At 35.5% G+C, this 14361-nt stretch overlaps 1 protein-coding gene across 1 annotated transcript; it reads left to right on the top strand.

Annotated features, from left to right (window-relative positions):
• The first annotated feature begins 3629 nt into the window (after positions 1–3629).
• On the top strand, positions 3630–9589 carry LOC126754619 (uncharacterized). The gene is made up of 2 exons (XM_050466724.1): positions 3630–4114; positions 8772–9589. Exons 1-2 carry the CDS (start codon positions 4095–4097, stop codon positions 9364–9366), a joined length of 615 nt encoding a protein of 204 aa, XP_050322681.1. The 5' UTR covers positions 3630–4094; the 3' UTR covers positions 9367–9589.
• Positions 9590–14361: the final 4772 nt, after the last annotated feature.

Below are 14361 nucleotides of genomic sequence, written 5' to 3'. Positions count from 1 at the left end.
ACCACAACGATAGCTGAATTCATGAAATCATGGACTCCTTCGTTCGGGTCGAACGACAGTTCAGGACGGGCGAATGTAGGAGACGTACACGGACGGACAACTCGAAGCGGACAGACATATTAATATTAATATATATAAATATATTATTATTTACTTAAATTTCTAACTAAACATATATTACTTACATTTTTAACTTAAACTATATAAATACGAAAGAATGCAACCATGCTAGACGCGTACTCGACAACGGATAAACTGGACAGTTGCTTTTTGAATGTGAATAAAGATACATCTAAATTAATATATACTTGCTTACTACAAATTCTGCGTCTACTTATTTCCTACATGTATGTTCATTAAACTTATCAGAGTGCTCTTTAAATTTTTTTCGCACGGGTATTCCTTGCTATCCTTGCACTTTATAGGTTTTCAGTTAATGGCATCTTGTGGGCTCGTAATTTATTTCTTACTAAGGAACGCGCATACCATATTTCATCCAGAAAACAGACAGTTACCCGGACTTCAACTCGACTCGTCGTCCTGATAATTTATATATATGTACATAACAATATCGTGATAGATTCACGATTAAATTTAGATGGTAAGTATAGGGTTTTTCAATACGGCATTGCAAAAGTAGACCGATAGAACAACGTGAAACGATATTCGTTTTAACACGAAATTCGGAGTCAGTGGCCTCAACTTTAAGAGCGGAGTTTTCAATAAGAGCGCTACAAATTTTTTTTTAAATAAAACAAAAACTGTTTGGGATATACATGAAACTCTTTATTCCTGTGTGTTTAAATGAGTTAAGCATTCACCCCCTCTGCCCGGTAAAACTGGCGCTTCCTAATACAACAGCGCAATTCACCACAGCTGATGACACTACAACACAACTCACCACACCTGTACCCTACCCACTAAACAAAAAGGATGGACAACAGAATAGAACACATAATTCGAGGCATGAGCGCTACGTCAAGTCATCGATCCATCAGTAACCACCGGGCTACATTCGAAAAAAAAACATCATTTCACGGTCCTGAAACTGGACACCGTCTCTTCGACTTTCTATTGATAATCTTTTTACATATATGTATGTATTTATATTCGGCATTTATATTATACGTTACATATTTTGTTACTTGCTAAATTAAACTGAATTTAAACATAAATTGCACTTGCAGTCTTTAATTAACACAAAGTGGCAGAGTGAATAATTTTAAATCAACTAGTGGGTATATTTTAGTCATGGTCCTTCGAGCCTCAAAGAAAGGCCTAGTGGAGAAACAAAAACCACAATATACATATAAATATACCTGTGTGGTGAACAAAAAAAAAACAGTGTGCAAAAAAAAACATATCCATATATTTATGTACATATAACTAATAAACAAACAAAGAATCAACAGAAGGTGCAGTGCAGTGAACAAACAAAACAAATAAAAACAAAAACAAAGTGCATTTTAAACATTAAGTGACAAAAAAAATGTTCAAACATAATTAACATATACTCGTACAACAGAAAGACACAAAACAAAAAATCAAGTGTGGTGACTCCGAGTACCAAGTGAGCGTATCAAGTCCTATTATATATTATATGCACATGTGTATGTATGTATAGATAGGTATATAAAACATATAACACATTCCATTTAACAATTTAATGCGGTTACCAAACGGTGCTAATTTTCGAGTTTAATTTACCGGAAAACCCGAAAACTGTTCAGTATAATGTATATACACATATACATACATACATACATAAATATAAATATCAAATTTTTCGATGCCTACGTACTAGCTTATCTTCGTGTATTTAAATACACATATTAACAAATACAAAAAAAGTTGTTGTGCTCGCACATAGTCACATATTCTAAGTCCACATTGGCAATTATTCGGCAATACCCCTTGTTTTTTGGCAAACAAAAACAAGGAGGATTGCATACAAAAAGCGAACTGATCTCTCTAACGAGCTCTTAATTGCTTAAGAACAAAAACATAATTATAAATACATAGAAACAAATTGGGCATACTAATGTAAAAAGCGCATTGATCTCTTAAACGAGCTCACAATTGCACAAAACATAAGCACCTACGTATATGGGGTGTACCTAAATATAAAATATTTGAAAATCAAATATTTTAATATATAAAAATCGCGGCTTTTAATGGTAATTAACTATTCACACATATATTTAAAATTAAATAAATAAAAATAATATTGCATTAACATTGCAAGTAAATAAAATACGATATTAATAAAAAAGACGTTTTTTACCGATATAATCAAAAAAAAAAAAAAATGGTTAATAACGAAGAAAATCAAAATACACCTGCAGGAGCTACACGCTCAAAACAGGTTGTTAAATTCATTTCACAAAGTGACAGTTTAACAACTGCACTAGATTTGCCTCTTCACCGATTCAAGAAAACTCTGAATCGTTATTAGAATTGTAGATTCTGACGATTCAGATCTACCACAAAATTTTAAATTATCTGCTTACGCTATATACGAAAACTGCTTAGACCAGTACGAAGAAACAAAAGCTATGATCTCCGATCAACTAAAGCTAATTAAACCAATTGCAGAGATGCCACAAAGAGACAATCAAAAGGCAAGTTCAGGCATCCACCTCGAGGTGCATGGGACACAGAAACATTTTATGGAGGTTATGAAGATTGGCCGTCCTTCCGGGACATGTTTACAGCCGTTTACATCAACCATCCAGAACTATCAAAAGCACAAAAATTGTATCACCTCAGATACAAAACCAAAGGTCAAGCAGGCGAAATAGTCCAACAGTTCGCATTAAATGACGATAACATCAATTTGGGTTGGGAAGCTCTAAAAGCTAGATACGAAAACGAAAGAGAACTGGTGGATAAACAAGTAACGACATATTAAACTTGCCTAAAATTAAGAAAGAAACAAGTTAAGAATTTGTAAGACTACAATCTACTGTTTCTAATTGTTTGTCGATTCTGTCGACACAAAATATTCCCACAGACTGCTGGGGCCCAATTCTGGTAAACATTTGCACCGCCGCATTGCCAGTAAAGTCGTTACTTCTATGGGAGCAATCGCTCTCATCACGAAAAAAAGAAGTGCCCCACATGGGAACGAATCAATGATTTTTGAACTACCCAGTACGAAATCGCTGAAAGGGTAGGAAAAAAACTAATTAAATCGAAATATGTTCAAAACGACCTAAAAAAAGCTTCACTACACCCCAAGTTAGTAGCAAAATCAATTTAAACTGAAGCTTTAACAAAACATAATCGTTCAGATCCGAACAGAAAAAACATACGTCATGCGAACTATGCACAAGAGGGTATAAACTGATATCTGGCGAGAAGTTTAAAAAACTAAAAATTAATGAAAAAACAATTTCGTGAGATCAAAAAAATTATGCACAAATTGTTTGTCACATGCGCACATATATAACAAGTAAGGAAGGGCTAAGTTTAAGGGTGTCACCGAACATTTTATACTCTCGCATGATAATGTAATAATCGAGATTTCATTATACGTCATTTACATATTTTTCAAATACCGTATTTTTGTAAAGTTTTATTCCGCTATCATCATTGGTTCCTAATGTACATATGTACATATAAGTTAGCAACAGTAACATTTAAACACGCGCATCCGTTCTACTCGCGAAAAGTGCTGACGATGCGTCTAGCGCAGTGTGGCGTGATTCCCTGGAAATCCAGCGGAATGTGGGAATCGATGTCAGCAGAACTGCAGGCACATTAAGTTATGTTAAGAATTATAAAATTTGTTAAGTTCAGAGTTAAGCGACCGGTTGAACAATAAAGGTCGTAAGACCGGAAAAATAAATTTTTTTCTTACTTTTGACAAGTAAATTCATAACTGGCGCCCGAGCTAAAATAAGCTTCTACGTCGCGAAGGAAAACAAAAGGCGTTGAGAATCCTTCTTCGGAGAAAGTGGAGTGATAATAAAAACAACTGTGCTAGTGTGAGATCAGGCCCCTTAGTAGCAGAGCAAAAAGGACGCGTTGGACGCAAGCCAACTCATCAGCACCTATCAACATTAACAACCAACAATATCAAGAGGCAAAGAATGAAAGTCGTTATTGTATTGTAAGTTAAGTGATAATTACTAATTAAGAACATTAAGTGAAACCCAGATTGTGAAATTTTTTTTTTACCAAACTAAAATTGAAATAAAACCATTAAGCATTAATTTGTAAGTGCAAAAACTGAAACGTTATTGAAATAGAAAAGAAACCGATACGTAAAGAGTAGTGGACAGTGAGAAAAAATATAAAACGAACTCTTTAACTGACACAACAAAATAAACAATGTCGAACCCAAATAATCTGGTTCGTCCAGCAGTAATCAGGGCGAATGATCCTGCAGGAAATTCAGGATCAGCTAACGTTACAATAAACGAGGATGACCTCGTAAACCTAATAGGAAGGGTAGCTTTAGACGGGTTAAACAGGCAGGTGCCCAGCATAGTTAGGGCAACCCTTAACCCGAATGCGGGCTTAGCAGACACTTGCGACCAAACCATCAATATAGAACATGCAAGCAACTTATCAGATTTAGACAAGATACCTGATGTAGTAAAATGTTTACGCGAATTCTCGGGAAATCCCGCCGAATTCAATTCATGGAAAAAAGGTGTAAATCGAATATTAAATATTTACGAAGCGAGTAAGGGCACACCTAAATTCTACGGAATCCTTAACGTGATAAGGAATAAAATCGTCGGCAACGCGGATGCTGCCCTCGAGTCATACAATACACCCTTAGACTGCTATTTGTAAGTGTCTAACTTTACATTACGCCGACAAGCGTGATGTATCCACCCTAGAATACCAAATGACTTCTTTGGTTCAGGGAAATAGGTCAATTGAAGAATTTTACCAGGCCGTTTATTCCAATTTATCTTTAATACTTAATAAGCTAGGCTGTATGGAGGTGGGTAGCGAGGCTCGTAATCTTCTTACTCACACATACAGAAACAAGGCGCTAGATACGTTTGTGCGCGGCCTCAACGGCGACTTGCCTAAACTATTGGGCATGAAGGAACCAATGGATCTGCCCCAAGCATTACACTTGTGCTTGAAGTTGGAAAATCAGGGATTCTGCACACGGTATGCACACAACACCAATATGGATCGTAGAGGGATGCAGCGAAACACCGCACCACCTTTACCTTCAAGAAATTTTCGGAGGCAAGTAAACCAACAAAATTTCTTCCCCGAAATTGCTTACTTACCACAGCCACAACCACAACTTATTTCACATAACCTTCCAAATCAAAGATTTGATCGGAACTTAAATGCACAAACACACTTTAACCAACCGCCTATGCGCCCCCCAAAACCGCCGATGCCTATGGAGGTAGATGAAACTTTGCGCTCGCGCCGCATTGACTATATGAACCGGCCACAAAATAATCAATTATTCGGCAAAAGGCCACCACAGACCACTTCTGAAAGAAATCTCAAGCCACAAAAGGCACAACGTAATTTTCATATAAGTAATACTCCAAGCGCTACCTCGAACACTAACTCAGAAGTGTGGCGGAAGACAATATACAGGATGAAGGACAATATTACGAATATAGCGATATTCATTTTTTAGGTTAAAAAGCTCTTCGTTGCCTTACTTTGAATGCCGCACGAAGAGCGGCGAAGTATTCAAATTTTTAATTGACACTGGCTCCAGCCAGAATTATATTCAACCCAATTTAGCAAAAAAAGTACTAGAAAACAAAGATATATTTTTAGCGAAAACTATTGCTGGTGATATAGAAATAAAACACCACACATTTTTACAGCTTTTTAATCAAACAGAAACTTTAAAATTCTTTATACTACCCCTTTTAAGAACTTTTCATGGCATTTTGGGCTATGATAGCTTTCGGCAGCTAGATGCTGTAATTAACATTAGAGAGGGAACCTTAACAATTAAAAATAATTTGAAAATATTAATTAAAGAATTAAAAACAGATGCAGTAAATGCTATCAAAATACACGATGACAACATTACTCCCCATCAAAAAATAGCTCTACAGAAATTGGTTACAGAGCATCCTAATTTATTTTCAGAACCGGATGAACGGTTAACTTATACTACCAAGGTAGTGGGAGAGATCAGAACGTCATCCGATTCTCCAATATATAGTAAGTTTTATCCATATCCAGCATCGCTTAGAGGCGAAGTAGAGAAACAGGTGGAAAAACTACTAAACGATGGCATTATAAGACCATCCAGATCCCCCTATAACTCCCCTGTGTGGATCGTGGCGAAAAAACCCGATTCCAGTGGAAATAAACAGTATAGGTTAGTGATCGACTATAGAAAATTAAATAGTTTAACTATAGCGGATGAATATCCGATACCCGAAATAGAGGGTATGTTATCGCATTTAGCCGACAATTCGTTTTTTACCACGCTAGACCTCAAAAGTGGGTTCCATCAGATCCCACTAAAGCCGTCAGACATAGAAAAAAAGGCATTTTCGGTGAATAATGGGAAGTTCGAGTTTACTCGGCTACCATTCGGGCTGAAAAATGCGCCCGCCATTTTCCAGCGTACACTTGACGATATCCTCCATGAACATATAGGCAGGATTTGCTATGTGTATATAGATGATATCATAATATTCGGAAAATCTGAAGAAGAACACTTACAGAATCTTCGAAAAGTTTTCGAAACTTTAGAGGAAGCAAATATGAAAATTCAACTGGACAAATGTCACTTTTTTCAAAAAGATGTAGAATTTTTAGGATTTATAGTATCACAAGAGGGCATTAGAACTAACCCAAAAAAGGTAGAAGCAATTACTAATTTTCCCGAACCCAAAAATATTAAAGAATTGCGTTCATTTTTAGGCCTATCCGGTTATTATCGTAGATTTATTCGCGATTACGCGAAATTAGCAAAGCCATTAACACTTACTAAGAGGCGAAGAAGGCCGAATTTCTAAAAACAAGTCCGCAAAAGTACCGATTGAATTCAATGAACAAGCTAAAGAAGCATTTAAAAATACATTGGTTTCGGATGAGGTAATTTTATCTTTTCCAAATTACGATAACGATTTTGAGCTCACAACTGATGCCTCTAATTTTGCACTTGGTGCCGTTCTTTCCCAAAGTGGAAAACCTATTTCTTTTATTTCGCGAACTTTAAGTAAGGCGGAGGAACATTACCATTGTCTGGGCATTATCCACTCTACGGAATTTTTTGTACGGGCACGATAAGGTCAAAATCTTTACAGACCATCAGCCCCTAACTTTTGCTTTAAGCAACAAAAATACAAATAGTAAAATGAAACGATGGAAGGCAGAACTAGAAGAGTATAATCATGAAATATTCCATAAAACTGGTCGAACTAACGTTGTGGCTGATGCACTATCAAGAATTACAGCACAGCAACAAATAAATTCAATGTCGGTTATGACGCATAGCGATGACAGCTCAGGTCAAAACTTAATTCAATTCGTGGATGTACCTATCAACGCTTTCAAAAATCAGATATTTTTCAATTGGTTTACAGAATCAAGCTATAAATTTCAAATTGTTTTTCCAACTATTCACCGTCACACTATAACAGAAATAGAATTTTCCGAGCAGACAATCATATCTTTATTGAAAAAATATTTAAACCCTTCTGTAAAAAATGGGATCAGCGCTCCCGAACCAATAATGGGAATAATACAAGAAGGTTTTTCAATCCACTTCAATAAATATCGTATTACGTTTGCACGAAGAAAGGTAGAAAATGTATTAGAAGAACAAAGGCAGGAAGAAATTATCATAGAAACACACAGAAGAGCTCATCGTAATGGTAGAGAGAATAAATCTCATATACTAGAGAAATATTTTTTCCCCAGCATGAATAACAAAATAAATAAAATAGTCAAACAATGTAGTATTTGTAAAACAAATAAGTACGATAGACACCCTAATAAGCCCATCTTAAAAGAGACACCTATCCCCTCATATGCAGGACATATAGTGCATATAGACATTTACAAAACGGAAGGCAATCTTGTGCTCACTGCTGTCGATAAATTCTCAAAATATGCGCAGGTAAAACCAATAAAATCAAAAGCTACTCAAAACATAAAAGAACCTCTAAGGGAACTTCTCTTTCAGTTTGGAGTACCCAAAACTGTAATTTTTGATAACGAAAGGGCATTCAATTCAGCGACTATTACTTTTATGTTGGAAGACATATTAAACATTCAAATTTTCAAATCCCCGCCATATAAAAGTGCAGTGAATGGTAAAGTCGAGAGATTCCATTCAACACTTTCCGAGATTATGCGTTGCCTAAAAGCCGAAAATCGAGATCAATCATTTGCACAACTTTTAGACAGAGCTGTCTATGAATATAATTACTCAATTCACAGCACAATTAATAATAGACCAATAGAAATTTTTTTCGGTCGTACGATAAGCACAGACCCCGAACAATTCGAAAAAGCTAGATTAGATAATATTCAAAGAAGAGATAAACAACAACAAGATCTTAAAAATCACAATAGCAAATTACAACCAATTATTGATTATAATCCAGGAGAAACGATTTACATGAAGGTCCACAATAGGTTAGGATCTAAAATCTCACCTAAGTATAAAAAAGAAGTAGTTAAGGAAAACAGGTCGACTACGGTACTGACCGAGTCAAGTAGGGTAGTTCATAAGAGTAATATTAAAAGCTAAGTAATAAAATTAAATGAAATAGACGCATTTTCTAAATTTTTTCTTTTCGCAGACTAACGCTTACAGCGGCAACAATGGCTCTGACCGACTTCCAAATTACAGACTTCTCAACAGCTCATATAATTACAATAAGCAAAGGACTGGCCAAAATACAAGACGTAACGTTTAAATTAATACACCTTATCAACGTCGAACTGTACGAACAATTTTTGGCAGAGGTAAAGCAATTCATGGACAAAAACATACAGACAAACAGTATATTTTACTCAACTTTAAAACAAGAAATAGAACAGACTAAAGAAGCAATTAAATTTATTAAACCATCAGGTAGAAAAATTAGAAGATCAATTAACATCCTGGGTACGGCATGGAAATATTTATCTGGAACCCCAGATCACGACGATTTTGCTGCATTAGAATACGACACAAAACAATTAAACGACAATAACAATAAACAATTTCTACTAAATCAAGCACTAACAGAACGTATGAATAACCTCACAGTAATTACGGACAGACTAACAAACGCAATAACAAAAGACAGCTACTTCAATGACGAACTAGTAATAAGTATTCAAAATAGATTACGTTTAGTTAAGGAAGAAATTGTAAACGTTAGATATGCCATCCAATGGGCAAAACTATAATTAGTAAATAGCATTTTATTGAACAAGAAAGAATTAGAATTAACTCTTAAAACACTTGAAGAGGAAAGGATGCCTTTTTCATCAACTGAAGAAGCCTTAAGTTTTGCAGAAACAAGCGTCCTTTATAATTCAGCAATGTTAGCGTATATCGTAAAAATACCAATTACGGAAAAAGAAACTTATGAAAATATTTTAATTAAACCTGTTAAGAGAAATAATACGATTATAAATATTTGTAATATTTGTAATAAAGACCAAATTGTTAGCCTAGTTAATGAAACCTGCATAACGAAACTTCTAAATAGTAAACAAAATCCAACCTGTCAATATAGCAACGCAAATCATGTTAAACCAATAGAAATACTTCAACCTGGACTAATTCTACTAAACAACTTTAATGGTACCGTAAATAATAGCCTGGAAGAAATGTCTGTTGCAGGCACATTCGTCGTAAAATTCAGCAATCTTACCATAAAAATAAATAACGATTCTTTCTACAATGGCGAAACGCTTTTAACCGGGGCGTTACCAGTCAGAACACAATTTGCTCCAACGGAAAAAGAAAGAATAAATCTTTTGTCATTGGAATCAATCCACGAGTTATTCATAGACAACATAAAACGTCTGGATTGCCTCCAGAATAATACGAATACCACTCAAACTTCTGTGGCAATCATGGCCATTCTCACACTATCAGCTTTTTCAATAATATTCTTCTGCCATAGGAGAAAGAAGATAATCCTGCAAACAAGCTTTACACCAGAAACATCGTCCAAGGGTGAGGATCCAGCAGTACCAGAAATAGTACCAAAAACAGCAAACCCCATAACATACTTAAATTTTGACAACTTGCCATATTTTTGATCAATTGAGGACAATTGATTTTAAGAAGGGAGGAGTTAGCAACAGTAACATTTAAACACGCGCATCCGTTCTACTCGCGAAAAGTGCTGACGTCTAGCGCAGTGTGGCGTGATTCCCTGGAAATCCAGCGGAATGTGGGAATCGATGTCAGCAGAACTGCAGGCACATTAAGTTATGTTAAGAATTATAAAATTTGTTAAGTTCAGAGTTAAGCGACCGGTTGAACAATAAAGGTCGTAAGACCGGAAAAATAAATTTTTTTCTTACTTTTGACAAGTAAATTCATAACTTATATATTATACAGAGAAGGCATCAGATGGAATTCAAAATAGCGTTATATTGGAAGAAGGCGTGGTTGTGAACCGATTTCACCCATATTTCGTACATGTCATCAGGGTGTTAAGAAAATATTATATACCCAATTTCAGCTTCCTTCTGCCATTTCTTCCGTAAAATTTATTGTTTCTGACGTTTTTTGTTAGTCGGTTAACGCACTTTTAGTGATTTTCAACCTAACCTTTGTATGGGAGGTGGGCGTAGTTATTATTCGATTTCTTCCATTTTTAAACTGTATATGGAAATACCTGAAGAAAACTACTGTGTAGAGTTTGGTTAACATAGCTATAGTAGTTTCCGAGATATGTACAAAAAACTTAGTAGGGGGCGGGGCCACGCCCACTTTTCCAAAAAAATTACGTCTAAATATGCCCCTCCTTAATGCGATCCTTTGTGCCAAATTTCACTTTAATATCTTTATTTATGGCTTAGTTATGACACTTTATAGGTTTTCGGTTTCCGCCATTTTGTGGGCGTGGCAGTAGGCCGATTTTGCCCATCTTCGAACTTAATCTTCTTATGAAGCCAAGCAATACGTGTACCAAGTTTCATCATGATATCTCAATTTTTACTCAAGTTACAGCTTGCACGGACGGACGGACGGACAGACGGACGGACGGACAGACAGACATCCGGATTTCGACTCTACTCGTCACCCTGATCACTTTGGTATATATAACCCTATATCTGACTCTTTTAGTTTTAGGACTTACAAACAACCGTTATGTGAACAAAACTATAATACTCTCCTTAGCAACATTGTTGCGAGAGTATAAAAATTGCAAAAGCTCACTCAATGCTTCACTACAGCATATTTCATAGCTCACCTCAAAAGAGCGCATTAAAAACGCAAACTCTACACAGCGAAAATCAATATACTACTACCCACAGCAGTCGTCTCCATCGAACACCGAGGAGAACTATTCAAACTCAGAGCCTTAATAGACCAAGGATCACAACGATCATTCATAGCATCTAAACTAAAATTGTCAACCAAACACCCACATTTTGAAATTACGGGAATGGGCGGAAGATAAATCCATAACTCAAATATAATCTGTCCCATTACCCTAATTTTCCCCGAAGCGGATAAGCGAATTAAAGCAGAAGCTATAGTCCTAACGCAATTAACAAATATGCTTCCAAGCTATCACATAGGTAGCAGACATTGGCAGAAGGTCTCACCCTTAAAACTAACAGATCCCGACTGCAACAAATCATCTCAAATAGATATTATATGTATTAGGCAGCGACCTTTACCGCAAATATTACTTAAAGGTGTTGAAAAAATATCAACCACCCTTCTAGCACAACACACTATATTCGGTTGCATTCTTAGTGGACTAGTTTCAGAACCAGTTACCACCATACCAACTCAAGTTGAGGATAATGCAAACCTTAATTCACAATTAAGGAAATTTCGAGATATGGGGAAACTTCCTTCTGTATTTTGAGATATAGGGAAACTTCCTCCTATACTAAAAGCACATAAAACTTTTCGGCCCCGCAGGATGGCTTTCGCCAATAATGAAAAAAAAACAATTCTGAACAGATCCTAGAGCGGTGGCGGGCTACTAAACGCCAAATTAGTGCATACATAAAAACATAAAATATAACACAGTTGTATCAAAAAGTCGAAAAGTCGGCATTCTTCATAAATTTAAAAAAATGAATAAAATCTTAAAAATGCGATACATTGACGCAACTACATTTACAAAAGGCAAAGGCCACTCTTATCACATTTATCCAAGCGCTCCTCACATGGGTGAGTTATGAAAATCAGCTATCCAAAGCTTCAAATTAAGTGTAAAGAATTATTTACTTTAAGGAGTATCCATTCTGGCCACATCTGAGCCAGGCGTGGAGTTACTATCCTTTATAAGCCGATAATACAGAAAAGACAAATAATAAACAACCGGTATACCAAACCGATAAAAAAGAAATAGTAAATAACCGCTAGTAAAATTAATAAAAGCAAACAACTTTTTTGGTATAATAGTAGAATAAATCGTCAAAACACGCAAAATCAATTACTACCTCAAGCAACAAAAAAAAAATTTTCTATTAAAACCAAAATCGCTTCTTACAGCTAATATTCTGCGGCCTCGGCTACTCCACTAACAGTAACCACCGGACTACATTCGCAAAAAAACATCATTTCACGGTCCTGAAACTGAACACCGTCTTTTCGACTTTCTATTGATAATCTTTACATATACGTATGTATTTATATTCGGCATTTATATTATATGTTACATATTTTGTTACTTGCTAAATTAAACTGAATTTAAACATAAATTGCGCTTGCAGTCTTTTATTAACACAAAGTGGCAGTGAGTGAATAATTTTACATCAACTAGTGGGTATATTTTATTCAATGTGAAAATACATTCATACATACATACGTACTCCATTAGAAACCATTGCATTCCGAAAAAATTACGATTTGGTGCGGTTTATAGGCCGCGGGCATCATTGGGCCGTACTTTTTCCGTGATGATCAAGACCGGCAGGTTACTGTGAATGGGAATCGTTACCGCTCAATGATAATCGAAAATGTTTGGTCCGAATTGAATGATATGGGCTTGGACAATATGTGGTCCCAAAAGGAAGGTGCCACCAGCCACACACCAAATGTCACAATCGACAGCTGCTGTAAACACACTTGTTGACAGATCGGGCTAATTTTTGGCATCATAATTAAGGACAGTTGTACCAACCTAGTTAAAAAAATTTACATGTCTTACATATAAGCGGGAAATTTAAATAAAGAATTCCCGATATTTTCTGGACAGAGTGTTATGCTAAAGGCCGAATTGTTGTTGAGAAAACAATAGGTTTCTTAAAATCGGTATTTCGTTGTCTTTGTAGTCAACGAGGACTATATCCGTATTACGCACTATATACAGCAGCACGTATTGTAAACTTATGCTATGCATTCCATAATATTCGTTTGCTTCTTAATTCAAATGAAAACATAAATGAGTTAAAACCTAGACACAGCTGAAAATCCATATTCCGAAGCAAATAGAATTAGAGATAGTTTTTGATGATGATTTCATATATAAATTATTTGAATAAACCTAAAAATTCATTCAACGAATTATTATAAATTAAAAAAAAAACTTTGGCTTATTTAAATTTTTTTTGTTTCTAATTTATCAATGGATATTTTTTCCATCACTGCACTATGTCGCTTCATTTCCTTAAATTTATGTTTTTCAATTTCATAGAGTTTTTGTTTCAGACTATTCTTGTGCATGTTAGCTCTGCTGATTCTTAAGCGTGTTTAGAACTTTTGAAACATTGTCCTCCATTTTTTGAATATTTATTTGCTCCTCAAGTATACCAGTTTTGTTTATTTTCTGTTTCTTGTGTTGTGTACAGTGGGTCAGGTGGTTAGTTTCTAACTTTGCATCCATTTGCAGGTCAGGCGACAAAAATGGTATTTCGTTTTGCATTTGGGGCTGGGAAGAAATGTCGTCAAGAAGAGACCTTACTTGTACTAGGGAAGTCATCTGAAATATTTGTTGATCTTCCAAAACTTTGTATACCTTTTAATCCCTATATTGATGTATTAAGGGAAAGTATAGCGCTAACCTCCTCTTCGAGGGAACTTAAATTTACTTGGTTGAAGGGCCCACCTCCGGTTCCAGAAATTTGCTTTTTATTTTTGCAAATTCAAGTCAAATCAGTCCAAAGCTATAAATAAATCAATATTAACCGATAATATAAACGCGTAATGTTTTTTAAACACTAGTACTTCAAATTGATTTTGGTTGGTGTGTTTTTGTT

The sequence above is a fragment of the Bactrocera neohumeralis genome, chromosome 4 (assembly GCF_024586455.1).
Source record: "Bactrocera neohumeralis isolate Rockhampton chromosome 4, APGP_CSIRO_Bneo_wtdbg2-racon-allhic-juicebox.fasta_v2, whole genome shotgun sequence".
Lineage (NCBI taxonomy): Eukaryota > Metazoa > Arthropoda > Insecta > Diptera > Tephritidae > Bactrocera > Bactrocera neohumeralis.
This window is presented reverse-complemented; position numbering and strand designations above follow the sequence as displayed.